Source organism: Elgaria multicarinata, chromosome 19 (genome assembly GCF_023053635.1).
Source record: "Elgaria multicarinata webbii isolate HBS135686 ecotype San Diego chromosome 19, rElgMul1.1.pri, whole genome shotgun sequence".
Taxonomy (NCBI): Eukaryota; Metazoa; Chordata; class Lepidosauria; order Squamata; family Anguidae; genus Elgaria; species Elgaria multicarinata.
Genome location: NC_086189.1, coordinates 20,088,916 through 20,103,536, shown reverse-complemented (window position 1 = coordinate 20,103,536; position 14,621 = coordinate 20,088,916). Strand labels below are relative to the sequence as shown.

General features: G+C 45.5%; 1 protein-coding gene across 2 annotated transcripts in view; it reads left to right on the top strand.

Annotated features, from left to right (window-relative positions):
* The first annotated feature begins 778 nt into the window (after positions 1-778).
* COL5A1 (collagen type V alpha 1 chain) overlaps positions 779-14,621 on the top strand; it is a 145,968-nt gene continuing 132,125 nt past the window's right edge. The window contains exon 1 of one of the 2 annotated variants that reach the window (XM_063144675.1): positions 779-1,317. In XM_063144675.1, the coding sequence (XP_063000745.1) occupies positions 1,212-1,317 (106 nt within the window). In that variant the 5' untranslated portion in view covers positions 779-1,211. The remainder of the gene's footprint in view (positions 1,318-14,621) is intronic. The other variant, XM_063144673.1, reaches the window with a different exon arrangement.

The following is a 14,621-nucleotide window of genomic DNA, read 5'->3' as shown; positions in this document are numbered from 1 at the left end:
TCCCCCAGGTAGGAAACTGGTATCTCAGGACAGGACAGTAGCTCAGTGGTAGAACCTCTGCTTTACAAAATCCCAAGGAACATATTATTATTAATATTATTATTATTATTATTATTATTATTATTATTATTATTATTATTATTTTATACAGCACCATCAATTTTCATGGTGCTGTACAGAACAAAACAAAACTAAAACAGAATCCAGCCTGAGACCCTGCTGAGCTGTTGCTGCCAGTCAGTGTCAACATTATTGGGCTAGACGGACTGAAGGTTTGCCTTTGTGGGTTCCTATAACGATGGTTCATCCTGGTTGTGTTATTTTTCCTGCATGTAGGGGTGCCAACGTGGGATCGTCCAGGGAAAGCGTTCCCACTCCTTTTGGCTTAAAGCATCAGTCTGTATCTCCGTTTTCTCCTGGGTCCCTGCATTTAAATTTCCCGCTGGGGCGGGGCAGGGGGGGTCCTCTTTTTCCAGCTCTCACGTCTGGTTGGAGGACAGATGAAGAAGGTGGTGAAGAGGGGGAGCAGCCCTCTCTCTTTGCCACACACACAAAAATTTCTTTGCAAGCGCCTTCCCTTTCCCCCTCGCCTCCCTCCCTCCTCCCTTCTGCAACTCTCGGGAAGGGAAAGCTGAGGCGGTGCTTGGAGGTTTTCCGAGGCCCCGATTGGTCGGCATGCCTCTGGATTGACAGCCTGTCCTCATCGGCTTTCATAGGAGAAAGAGGAGAAGGCAAAAAAAGGGGGAAAAGTTTCACTCCCAGACCAGGGAAGTGAGGGGAGAACATCACTTTTGCAGAAGGACACCCCGGAAGAAGGATCAGAAAGAGGGACACAGGAAGGAGTGGAGCAAGAGGAGAAGACCGTGGAAAAGAAAGGAAAGGAAAAGAAAAAGGAACACCCAACATCTCCCAAGCAAGCGAGCAAGCGAGCAAACTTTTTCCAGAGAGGTGCAGCAGCTGGAGTGAAACGTCTGCCTTCCTCTCCCCTTCCGTCCCAAGTATCTCAACTCATGGCTTTATAAAGAGGGTCACTCCTTTAGGGGAGGGTGGGAAAGGGAGCCTTAATATTTAATATTTTATATGTAGAGATAGATATAATATAAAGAGAGAGAGAGAGAGAGGAAGAAAAAGTCATCCACCAGCCTTGAGGTTGCGTGTTTTGCACAACTCCTTCACCCCGCTCCAAAATCCTTATTTTCCCTTGGTGGACCATGGATACTCACACAAGATGGAAAAAGTGGACTTGGGTGCTGAATTCCAGCTGCCCTTGGAGTGTAGCACTGTTTCTACTCTATGCAATTTCCCAGAGCCATGCAGGTAAGGACTCACAATGCATTCTTATTTTGTTAGATGCAGCTTTCTGTCTGTCTGTCTGTCTGTCTGTTTGTCTTCTTTTAATAGCAACTTGGCCTCCAGGCTACACAAATTATTTTCTTTGCTTTTCCCTTGTTAAGACTTGATTCCTCTGAAGCACGGTCTATCATAGATGGAGAAGACAGAGGTCATATATAGATTTGGGCTTACTAATTGTTGTTGGGTTCCTGTTGTTGTTTTAAAACATACAACAGAAGCAAACCTCTCTTTTTCTGATGGTCTTTTGCTCTAGAGTTGGCATTCTTTCCTGCACACGCTCCCCCCCAATAGTTTTAGCAGCTGAAATCCTTTGAATGCCATTTGTCACGGGGGGCCCATAAAGGGAGAAAACTACCAAAACACTGTTCATTTTCTCCCCTTTCTGCAGGCAAGGGAGTGGGAGAAGGTTTGTTGTTTGCAATCTCTTTAAAAGTGAAAAAATAGTGTATGGGGGTGGGGTTCTGCAAACGTCTGTACCTTGGGGTCGACCCTTCAATCGTGGCATAACTGTGCCCAGCTGCAAACTCCCCTTGACTTTCCAGGGAACAATCTGGGATCAAAGGCAGAAACTTTGCAAACTCAAATGAACTTAGAAAACGGACGCCCCCTAATGTGTGGAAAGAGTTCTGGTGCTTAAGAGAGGAGTGGATCACCGGGGGGGGGGGGAGGCGGCGGCGGAGAAAGTGCACAGTCCCCATCCCCCCCAAATAATACAGGTTTTATTTTAATGAAGGATTAACAAAATATTCCATGACTTTGTTACCTTTATGGAAAACAAGATAGTTTATTCTTATTGGACCTGAATCGGAGCCAGATCAGATGATATCCACTGGGAAGAGCATTCCTGGGACAGCTTGATTTTATTTTTCTAAGTTGCATTGTTAATTTGGAAAACAGAAAGTGCAGGGACATTGCCACGAGGCTTTTTGCAAGAAATACCTCCGCTAGACTTCCTTTCAGTTAATATGTATGCAATTACAATGAACTGTCAAGGTGTGCAATGTTTTGTAGCGTGTCCAAAAGGTCTCTGCCACCAGAGACTCACAACCTAGAATTATGCCCAGGAGAGATAACAGAGGAAGGGAGAGAAATAGGAGCAGCAGGAATATTGAAGGTGGAGTCTGAGGCTCATGGAAACGCCCCTGCTGAGAAGTATCTCCAAACTTACAGCTGTTTTTGTTGAAGATCTCAAAGATTTATGGGGTATAATGGATTTTGCCCATGAGTACAGGGATTGTTTAACATATCAGCAGATTATTCCAAACTTTGATATTCCAGGATCCTGTTGGGATTGCCCAAGCAATTCCTCCCAAGGAATGCAATGGACGGACATTAGCTGCACTCTGTTGCATGTGTGGGAATCGTACTTAAACAAGTAGTCTGTACACAAATGCCTTCTTGCATTGCAACCTCCCCAAGCTTCCTCAATGGCAGCTTGTCTCTAAAGAACACACAAAATGCAATGTGTCAGTGTACGCCCAAAGCTGTGATACCTCAGAGATGGAAGTCCCAGCATGCCTTTGGAATCAATATGCTTGTATAACTGCTCAGGAATCCCACTGAAATCCAAGGATTTCAAGAAAGTGTGTTGAACTCCAGGCCTAAAATGGGATCCTAGCTTTCCTGGGCACTTTGTAAGGAAGGGCAGGGTATAAATAAAAGAAATAGATAAGTAAAATATTTGCAATAAAAATAGATTTTTTGCTTTAAAAGAGGGGAGGATTTTTTTTTGCTTTTAAAGCAAGGCAACCCATTGGCGTTTCGAGTGAAAGGCTCAGCAAAGTATTATTATTATTATTATTATTATTATTATTATTATTATTATTATTATTATTATTTGTATCCCACCTTTTGCCCAATGCTGGGCCTCAAGGCGGCCTTACAAAGTTTAAAATATACATGGGGGGGGAACAAAACCATAAACATTTAAAATACACAACAAAATTATAAGACATTAACATAGATGGAGGGCCAGATTATTCTCCAAAGGCCTGCTGGAACAAATTTTTTTTCGCCTGCTTCCAAAAGCCCATCAAGGAGGGAGCCAGCCTAGCTTCCCCGGGAAGAGAGTTCCAGAGCACCGGAGTAGCCACCGAGAAGGCCCTCTCCCATGTTCCCACCAAGCATGCTTGTGAAGAAGGTGGGACTAAAAGAAGGACTTCTCCAGAAGATCTCAAAGCACGGGCAGGGTGGAGAATACGTTCTTTCAAATAACCTGGACCCGAGCCGTATAGGGCTTAGTTTTAGTCATATCTTGATGCTCAATTTCTTTTGGTTATCATCAGAGGCCAATTAAAATGGCTTTTTCATTGGTATGGGTGGGGAAGTTCATATTGTGACTTGTACATGAACAGCTGGTTATCTCTGCAACAGATTGCATGATTGGTGAACATCTACTCATTTCCTGGAAATTGTAATCTAATCTATCCCCCCCCCCCAATCCAGCTATATGAAGGGGAAAAGGCTCACATGTTTTTGAAGAACACCCATGTCATGGTCTGGCTTGTGACTCCATAGTAGAGCTATTTTCCTGCCGCCATTGTGCATGAACCAATTCCCGCTGGACTCAAGAAGATCCTGTATATGTGGAGAACTTTGGGCAGGTCCCTTCATGCCATTTTGGGTGGGTGGAAAGATGGCTACCAAGTTCAAAGTATCTCTGTAGAAAGAAAGAAAGCAAAAAACTGTGCATCTCTTGGTGACCTGCCAGGAGAATCTTGGGTAGGTCAAATGGGGGAAGCGTTTCAGCCCTGGCATCCAAGACACCAGCTGATATTTCAAAGATATTTGGCTGGTTTATTTCTCATCCCACCCTTTTCACTTCAATTGGCTGAACAAGGGAACCAGCAAGTGAAACACAACACCATTCTAAAGAGTTTATGGTTGCTACCCAAAGCTAAGGGTAGATCAATTGGTCAATTATGGTTCTCCTCAGTTTCTCCTTTTTCCAATCTTCTCAGCTCTTCCCAAACTTTGAGAATTTCTCCAGTATTGAATTTTGTTCATGTCCACCCTATCATCATCATCATCATCATCATCATCATCACCACCATTTTAAAATTGTAAGACTTTTTGTGCAGCGTTCTAACATCTGTAATTTCATATACATTTTTGTCTAATATGCACATTTTTCGCAAGCAATTTCCCTAGCAGAATACATTTTGGACTGTTATTTTTCCTAATGTTTGCATTTTGTACATATTTTTGTTAACTGGAGAAATACCATTGCAAAATTTGGTGATGGGCGAATTTCGAAGGATCACTTGAGTTTTGGTTCGCACGCTGGTTCCGAAAGTGCAAAATTAGTTTAGTTTGCACGAAAATGCAAACAGAATGAATTTCTCCCACATGCAAGTAGGAAACACAGTGGACTTACTTGGAGCTGAATGCCACTGAAAATACAATGGGTCTGACGTCATAGTAAATGCGGCCATGTGGCACCATTATAGAAATTTGTGAGGTGGCCAGATAAGGAATATTGTGTACGTTCTGGTCACCCCAACTCATTGAGCTGGGTGGAGTATAACAAATGATCACAGTGCTGGAGGAAGGTCCCAAAGAAAGGAAGGCAGTTATAATATTTGGGGACAAACATATTATTTCGTTGGGGGGACACCATAGAGTTTTATAAAATCTATCTATCTAGCTATCTAGCTATCTATCTATCTGCTGTATAGAGTGCGCGTTCTCTCTCTCTCTCTTTCTCTCTCTCTCTCTCATATTAGAATTTAGGATCATACAATGAAATCAGTTGGCAGTTGGATGTAGTGATGGCCACTAATTTGGTTGGCTTTAAAAAAGGATTGGAGAAATTCATGGAGGAGAAGGCTATCAATGGCTGCTAGTGCTGATGGTGATGTGCCCAGAGGCAGTATAGCTATGAATACCGGTTGCTGGGGAATATGGGCATGAGGGTGCACTTGCACTCATGTCTTGCTTGTGGGTTTTCCATGGGCCGGTGGTTGGCCACTGTGTGGACAGAATGCTGGACTAGATGGACCCTTGGTCTACACCAGCACGGCTCTTCTTAGCTCTTGTGTTCTCAGGGTTCAGGATTGACAAAGGAAGTTCTTCTTTTCATGCAATAGACAATCAACCTGTGGAATTCACTGCCATAACATAAGTTGAAGGCAACCGGCTTAAGCAGTGGAGACATGGCCTTCCAGTGGTTACTAAGCATGATAGTTAGATGCAGCCTCCGTGTTCCAAGCTATAAGAAGTGAAGAACTGTGGCGCTGGTGTGCTCTCCTGGCACACAGTTTGGGGATCACAACCTTCCTGCAATGACTTTATGGGATTTCTGTGAACCTGGTTTTAGTCGTTAGTTTGTCCAGCCTCGTGTGGCGCAGAGTGGTAAGCAGCAGTTACTGCAGCTGAAACTCTCCCCACGGCCTGAGTTCGATCCCTGCGGACGCTGGTTCTCAGGCAGCCGGCTCAGGTCAACTCAGCCTTCCATCCTTCCGAGGTCGGTAAAATGAGTACCCAGCTAGCTGGGGGAAAGGGAACTGCGACTGGGGAAGGCCATGGCAAACCACCCCGCTACAAAGTCTGCCAAGAAAACATCAGCGAAATCAGGCGTCCCTCTAGGAGTCAGTAATGACTCAAGTGCTTGCACGAGAGCTTCCTTTCCTTTTTCCTTGTCCATGGGCTTCAAACATTGTGGATGTTCGTAACTCTGTTCCTTTGATGGGTATTGTAGAGAGTGACTCGGGGTGCATGAAAGCTGAATGTAAACAAATCTGGTTGTTGTTGTTGGTTTTTTTTGTTATTATTATTATTATTATTATTATTATTATTATTATTATTATTATTATTATTTTCTTCTGCCTTGTCATCTCCTGCAAGGAACCCAAGGCAGCTTATCTGGTCATCCTCCTTTCCATTTTATCTTCAAAATGACCCTGTGGAGTAGGTTCACCTCGTCTTCTGGAGGTGTGACCCCCAGTGCTGCCTCTCTCTGGTTTAACTGAACTGATGCATCCCAGAATTTTATTTCACATTGGGATGGATGGGTGCTCCATGTTTGAGTTTGTGGAGGATTCTTTGCATTCTTTGCAAATGGAAACATCTTTTTTTTTTTCCTTTTTGACTGGGGGAAATAAAGTGCATTTTAAAAGGTGCACATTTTCCCCAATTGAAAATAAATAAATAAGTGGACTGATGGCTTTACTTAGCTCCCCAAAGAATTTATTTATTTATTTGTTAGATTTGTATACTGCCAAACTGACAAGTGCCATGGAGCAGTTTGTACTCATAAAACCAAACAACAACAACAACATCAAGATAATAGAATATTAAACATTAAAAAAAAATTGATTCAGCTTTTGTCTTGCATGGGAGATTGAAGACGCTTCTGTATGAATTAGTGACAGTTGTGACAGCCACAAGTTAGTTAAAGTCTCGCCTTCTATCCCATCTCCTAGGGAGTTATCTCATTTTATCCCCACGGCACCCTAGGCAGTACAGAAGACAGGGACAAATTCCATCCTGGATCTCTCTTCAGTAGCATTCCCAGGTTAAGGTTGCAGGAGATTTAACCAGTATGTCTGGACTAGATTTGGGTTATGGTTTCAGTGTATTCTAGGGCTGGGCTAGCAGCAATGTGGGGGACGCTTTCCCCCTGACATTATTGACTCGTTGCCTCACAGGATTCCTCCAGATCAGCATACAGAATCCTGGAGATTCTTCTGTGAATTCTGTAGTAGAGCCCTTCATTGCTTTGCAGGATCCGTTCTGGATTACAAAATCCACTCCAGAAGTTTTGGTGGGCCAGAACATGCCTGTTTTGGCATTTGCACCTTTTCGGAGGATTGAAACCCAGTGATCATGTAGGCCTGCATGGCTGCCCGCTGTGCCAGGCCTTAAAACATCACTGCAGTAGCATGTTGGGATGGATGACGCATGTGTTGCTTTCGGTTTCTCTCCATTTCTCATTTTCCATTCAGCAGTTCATCCTGAACTTGGGTCATTTTTCCAATCGCACGTTCAGTTCATCCCAAACTTTGAGATTTTTTAAAAAATAACAGTCACATGAAAAGGTGTGCACATTTATATATGCATGTCTCTCAATACAATTTCCTAGAACATGCACATTTATTTGCAAGACATTTTCCTAACAGAATGTATTTTTAAATATTATTGTTACTGTATTACTACTGATGCATTTTTTCTTGTGTGCATGGATGCATGTGCACAATTTCAGTGGGAGAACACTGCCACACAATTCAGAGTAGTGTGCATTTTGAAGGAAAAAAAGGTGTTTTGATGTGGTTTCTTTGGGGTGGCTGCAATACCTGAATTCATTCATTCTTTTATTTATGTGTTGGATTTGTGTACTGGACAAATGGCAAAAGCCCTCATGGTGGTTTACAGTGGTTGAGAAGAATAAAAGCGGAAGGGAGCAATCCTACTGCCCCTAGACATTGTCTGAAGGGTCATGATCAGGAGCCTCTGGGTTCAGGGGGCACCCAGGGGGCAAGCCATAGGATTAGGCCCTAAATAATCAACAGTGCAAAGGGCACATGGGTTGGAGAACCTTGAATAAGTGACACTGTGAAACATCTTTCCACCCCAGGCTGAGCAGCTGACTTAATAATAATAATAATAATAGTAATAGTAATAATAATAATAACCGTTTGCTCACGCCACCCTTCCTAAATTCAAGCTGGTTTGCCAAAGAAATGGAGCTGAAGTGAAACAAACATGATTCCGATTTCTTCTTCTTCTGTGCTCCCGCTGTGTGCCAGGAATCCAGATGTGGGAGATGAAAGCCTATGAGTAGGCATGAATGAGCGGGAGGAGGGAGCAAGCGGAGGGGGGGAACGGAGCGCTGGGAAATGACTTCATAGTGCAGGCTTGCAGCAGTGGCAGTGGAGGCTGGTGGCTCCGAGGTCAGTGGGGCGGTAAATCTGCTCCAGGTTACAGTCCGGACACTAAAGGAGTTTCCAGGGTCCTAACTGGTTCTGATTGAACTGGATCCATTAGACATCGGAGCTGCCAGTATCCACTGAGCAGTGGTACAGATGTTGCCTAGCTTGCAAGGGTAAAAGTCCACACAGCTACTACCAGGCAGAGCTTTGTTGTGGGACAATCACACACACACACACACACACCGCTCTTTCAGGCTTCTTAGAAAAAGCAGCTATGAGAAATATATTCTAAAAACTGTCTATAACAAGAACACAAACTTTGCTTTTTTTCTTTTTTCTTTTTTTGTCCCGTCTGATCCTGCTGCATTTAGCTGAAAGGATCTGTTCCACCACCTGAGGCTGTGGAAGAAGATACTCTAGGCCTGGGTTTCCTTGGTCTGCATATGAACATCTGCACTGCAGATGATATTCAGGAGAAAACTCCGTAAAGTCCCCATTTCCCCTTCATCTTAATAAGGAAAAATGAAGGAGCGTCCCTCGTTGTAAACACTGGGCTTGCAAGGAAGGTCCTGTTTATACATTCCCGGAAACCGTGTGGTTATTTGTTGGGTGTTGTCTATATTAAGGGTCAGGGCCTGGAGAGTCTAGCTCAAATTTGTCCACCTGGACCTCCAGTTGCCAACCTCAAAGTGAGAGAAGAGCCTGGAACTTGTAGCAATAGAAAGTCCTAGTGATGAGCAGGAGTCACTTTACGGCACGGGTGGCGAACTCCCGGCGTGGGGTTCCAGCCCACTTCTCTGGGGCTCCCTGCATGCTTCCCTTCCCACCACCTCCTGTCTTGGCCTTGTGCAGCTTTCTCTCCCATTCAAAAAAGGTTGAGATGCATCTCCTAAGGCTCATCACTGTCAGGAAGCACTCTAAGCTAAAATAGGCTGGTCATTGGAGGAGGAGGGGGGATTGGGGCCTGCCTGTTTTGCCTTCAGCTCTGCCCACCGCTGGAAGGTGGTTTCTGAGAGGTTCTCCAAAATGGAATTTGGCCCTGAGGGTCAAAGGGGTTTTGCATCCCTACTATGAGGCGGGGGTGAGGTGGGTCGGTGGGTTGAGGCCCGCTGCGACCCACTTCTAAGTGGCTGTGCAGGAAAATGGCACCGAAAGGGTGGATTGCGTGACCCTGCTAGAGGAACACCCACCATCCGGGATGATGATGCAGACCTTACCAAGAGAGCAACCATGGAGGCAGGCTCAATCCCCATGGGTCCAGGATTTGCCTTCCACAAGAGGAAGGGTGCTTCTCACAGACATTTCCCCCTCCCAGTTTCAGGACCCCCCACCCTCACTCCATGGCTCACTCCACACAGCAGGGTCTCCTGACTCTCTGCATAGCTCTTCCAGGGGGCTGGAGGGGCTGCCGTGGGAAGGAGGGGGTGGGGGAGTCTACTTCTGACAGTGCAGTTGATCCATCTTAAGTCAGGATCCGACCTCACGTTTATGTTGGCATAAATAGCATGACTTCCAGTGAAACTTATATCCAGGTAAGAAGTCTGTTTAGGGTCCCTTCCTGTGGCTGAGACTATAATGCGGACCTATATGCCCATCATGTAGAGCGTTGAGGCGTTCATCCAGGCAATGTTGAAGAACTTGAAAGCTATCTACAATTCCCAAGATCCCTTGCGGGAGGTCATCATAGTACTTATACTTCAATGCAATGGGACTTACTCCTGACTACACATGTGTTTCACTGCACGGAACAAAGGAAAGTCAGAGTCTGGGTCCATATAGCCCATTATTGTGGACACTGACTGGCAGCAACGGCTCTCCAGGGTGTCAGGCAGGAATTTTTCTAACCCTCCCTGGTGATGCTGCTGTGGGTTGAACCAGGGTCCTTACGCGTGCAATGAGGGGCTCCAGCACTGAGCCCCTACTTTCACAGAAGAGCACATTAGATTGAACTGTAGGAATCAGTCTAGAAACATTCAAGAACACGAGAAACGTATGGGAAAACAGCTCCTCGCCCCCAACAGAAAAAAACAACTCATCCAGAAGAGATAAGGAGATCCATTAGATTATCTGGAAACTTCTCAAAGGAACCGTGTTAAGTGATGACATTCAGCCAATGTGGAAAACTGAATCCTTCTCCAGACAAACGGGACGCTGTTAAGATTCCTTCGGTGTGAGTCATCCAGTGAATGCACTTCTGTCTGCCTGTCTAGGGTCATTCCCATGTGTCAAGATAGCCGCGGAAGACTGGGGGGTCGTGCGGGCGGGGGGAGGAGGTTGTGATGTCATTGGGACAGCCCCGTGCGATGCCGCTTTGTGATTTGGGGCCAACTGCAGAAGCGACTCCTTCCCCAAATATGGCTAGTCCAAGCGACAGGAAATGCACTCTTGCAGTGGGATTTAGCTGCTTGTGGCTTCGCGGCACAGCACACTTTACCGTGGTGGATGTTGGCGTGCTGTGAAAGAGCGGCTCACATGTGGGAGTCACACGTCAGTGGAGCCATGAAAAGCACTCCTCTGTGGAGGAGGAGCCTGCTGTGTCTCTGCATGATTCCCATGTTAGGGATGTATGAGGGTTTTGTTCCCATTCGTTTTTGATCAGAATTCACCCAGTTCACACCTTCCGAACCAAACATGGACTTGAGTGCAACCTCCAGTCAGAGTCCATGTATTTCCAATCTTGCAATGCGATTCACGGACCCCCCCGCAAATGCTTTCAACACCATATTGGCATTTCAAAAACATGCACAAATAAATACTGTACTTTTTTGGGGGGAAATGTGCACAAGCACTCTTTAAAGAATGGGAAAAGAATGAGAGCACATTTCAAAGATGTGTTCAGTTGATGCATGCGTTTGGGGACACACACACATGAAAGTGCTCACAGATTTTCAAGTGAAAAGAACCAAAACAAAAATTACGAACTGATAGGGATTCAACTTGAAACAAGCTTCAAGGTGGCATCTGGAGGACATAGAATCATAGAGTAGTAGAGTTGGAAGGGGCCTACAAGGCCATCGAGTCTAACCCCCTGCTCAATGCAGGAATCCACTCTAAAGCATCCCTGACAGACGGCTGTCCAGCTGCCTCTTGAAGGCCTCTGGTGTGGGAGAGCCCACCACCTCCCTAGGTAACTGGTTCCATTGTCGTACTGCTCTAACAGTCAGGACGTTTTTCCTGATGTCCAGCCGGAATCTGGCTTCCTTTAACTTGAGCCCGTTATTCCGTGTCCTGCACTCTGGGAGGATCGAGAAGAGATCCTGACCAAACCCACCCACTTGAAAACAGGTGTGCAAGGCTGCATACAACCTGTGATGGGCAATATGTCAGTTTCTTCTACATCCATTTTTTTTTAAAAAAAGAACAACTATCTGCACATGGAGAAATGTGTTATTTTTATAAATTCTGAACAAAACCGAAACGAAATCCTTGGTTATCCTAACAAAGGCGAAGACACCCAAAATGCAGACAAAGATGAAAAGAAGGCAGGTGGGGGCCACCTGGTTGGCCCCAGTTGCAAAAGAATGATGAAGGAGGCCGGCTTTTGTTCTGGTCCACCACAGCTCTTCATATCTCCTTAGGTTCATTCTTACTCTGCATGAAGCATCCCGAAAAGGTCTCAGGCATCAGGAGAGAATTCTCGGTTTGTGCACCCCAGGCTTCTAAAGTTTAAGGGACACACTGAGGATGCCTTGCACAAAGCCACCTCTTCCCCAAAACATTTGAGGGTGGGAGAGAGGTACAGGATGATCAATGGTGGTGATCCTAATATTGCCACACCTCTGTTGGCCTTTGGCAGGAGCTGGGACAGGAACCAACCCAGGGGGGACATATTTTTGGCAATTCGTAAGTGGCCACCCTGTCAGCAAACCCTATTATCTGAGCCTTGATCATGAACCTTGTAAAGTTAAATTTGACACAGGGGTGAGATGTCGGAGCACTTGCCGAGGGTCCACACCTTGGCAGGAGTGCCTCCTCCTCCTCCTCTTCCTCGTGGCCACCTGCTTGTTCACCTGCATCTCACTCTGGCCCAGACAATGGGAGTGGGGAGGTGGGAGGCATCGGTCTAGGTGTGTGTGTGTGTGTGTGTGGATATCGCAAAGCTTTCCTCAGCTCCATCCTATGGGCTTTGGCCCAACATTGATTCAGGCCAGCTCCCGGATTTTTCTCTGTGTGTGATTTTAAATGTCTGTAAATAAAAATATGCACAAATTATGGGACATAATTTGTGTGATTTCTGCAAAGTTTGTCCATAATTCACTTTCGGGAAAGAGCCCTGTGGTTCGGCCTGCAGATGCAAACTGAGTCAGGTCCTTGCTGGGAGTCGATCAATTCCCCGAAAGGACTAGATTCCTCAGCATCAGACATCCATAGTGGTGGTGAGGAGGAAGAGGAAGAGCAGGAGGTGCCATGTCCTCCTGGCTCCTTGCCTGTCAAGAAAGCAAGTTGGAGCAAAACTGTGAAAGAGGAAGAGGAGCAAGAACAGCTGGTGAACAGTAGGGGTGTTGGAGGAATCCATTTGGGGGCTGGAACTTGGTGGGTTTTCACCAGCTCCTCTCCCGGGACTCCAGCTTGTACATCCAGAAGCTGGTGATGAACAGGTGGACTCACTGACAGAGGGAGGCCCAGTGTGTGTGTGTGTATGTCTTGAATGTGGGCCTTCTGAAACCTGGAGCCAGGACTGAATCTAGGCACCACCTTCCTCTTAGACAGCAACGCAGTGTGTCTCGGTTCACCGGCTTTCCTTCTCCACTACAAAACGGTTTCTCTAGCACTGGATTACTTACAGCAGAGGGCAGAGTGGGATCAGGGAAGACTCAAAGCCTTCCCTGAAGATGGAGAATGGGGCAGAGACGCCCAAACACACCCTTCTATCAGGACTCATGTTCTAGCTTTACCTGGGTTCCTTTCAGCCATGTCACACTCATGATCAAAACAGTGCAAGGGGAAACTTTGCCTCCCCTTAAAATGAACGGTTATGGGGAGGGGGGGAAGACATTTAAAGCCACTTTCAAAACCATGAGATCAGACTGGAGTCATAGGACAGCCTTTGCCAACCGAGTGCCCTCCAGAATTGTTGGAGGACAACTCCCATCATCCCCAATATGATCAATAGGGCTGATGGAAGTCACCATTAGGGAAGGGCAGATTTTGTGAAATCCATTCCGATTATGTTTCACGGATTGTCCGGCATCTTCCATTCCATTGTCCACTCACAGAAAGGATATGTATATACCCCTCCATGTATTCATGACACCCTCCCAATATTTGAAAAGCCTGGCCCAATTAATGATGCACTCTTTCAAATACTTGCATATACATTAGATTGAGCTCTTTCAGGCTGAGGGCTGAATGTGACTCCACAGTTGCTTTCAGGTGCTGCACTGCAGTGGTGGGTGGGTTGGAAGGCAAAAGGGGGAAGGGTCCCTCCCCAGACCCTCTTGCCCCCAGCCCTGTTGACTACTGGACAGCAACCCCTGATAGCATCTCAGAAAGTGAATTTGGCCGTCGGGGTGAAGAAAGTTCAAGATTCCTGGCTTATGCACATTAATTGAGCCATCCTAGCCATGTCTACTCAAAAGTAAGACCCAGTGAGTTCAGCACAGCTTACTCCATGGGTAAATGGGATGGCATTGCAGTCCAAACGACTTCTCTTGCATGGTTTTGTCCAAAGAAGTTTATGGGCATTGTAGGCCTTTCTCTGAGCCAGAGCTCATGAAAACTTTACCCAAGAATTTGTTTTCCATCTTCAGAAGTTTGGCCGGATATAAATGTTTTTAAGAAATAAATAAATTAGTTAGTTGATTGGGCCAGGAAGTGGAAATTAGGTTGGTTTGCTTAAAAATGCACACCAAAGAAAATGGTCTTCCATTCCTAAATACAACTCCCATGCTGGCTGGTGTTGATAGGAGTTGGAGAAGGTGGAGTATCTAAATAACTTTTGCCTTCCTGGTTGACATTGTTTCGATATCCTAATGGCTCCATAATTAAAGCTGCAATTCTACATATGTCCTTACCTGGGAGTAAATCCCAGTAAGCTCAGTTGGACTTCCATACCTAGGACCAGAGGGTTGTACACGATGGCCTTATAGGCCCCTTCCAACTCTACTATTCTATGATTCTATGAGTGAGACTTATTGAACTAATTGGACCTACTTCTGAGTAGACATGCCCAGAAATAGGATGATGTTGTAATAGGGCATCTGCAGGGTGGCCTTTAAAAACGAGGAGAAACGAGGTTATGTCATGGTAAACAAATATGTATCTGATGTAGGATTTTTGTGGGACATAACTGAAAGCAAGTCTTCCATGGCTCCTTATTTTTCTGAATGGGGAGGAGGCTTATTATTTCGTTTTCTGATGAGCAAAATGTTGCTTTTGAGATTGAGTACTTCCAGCCAA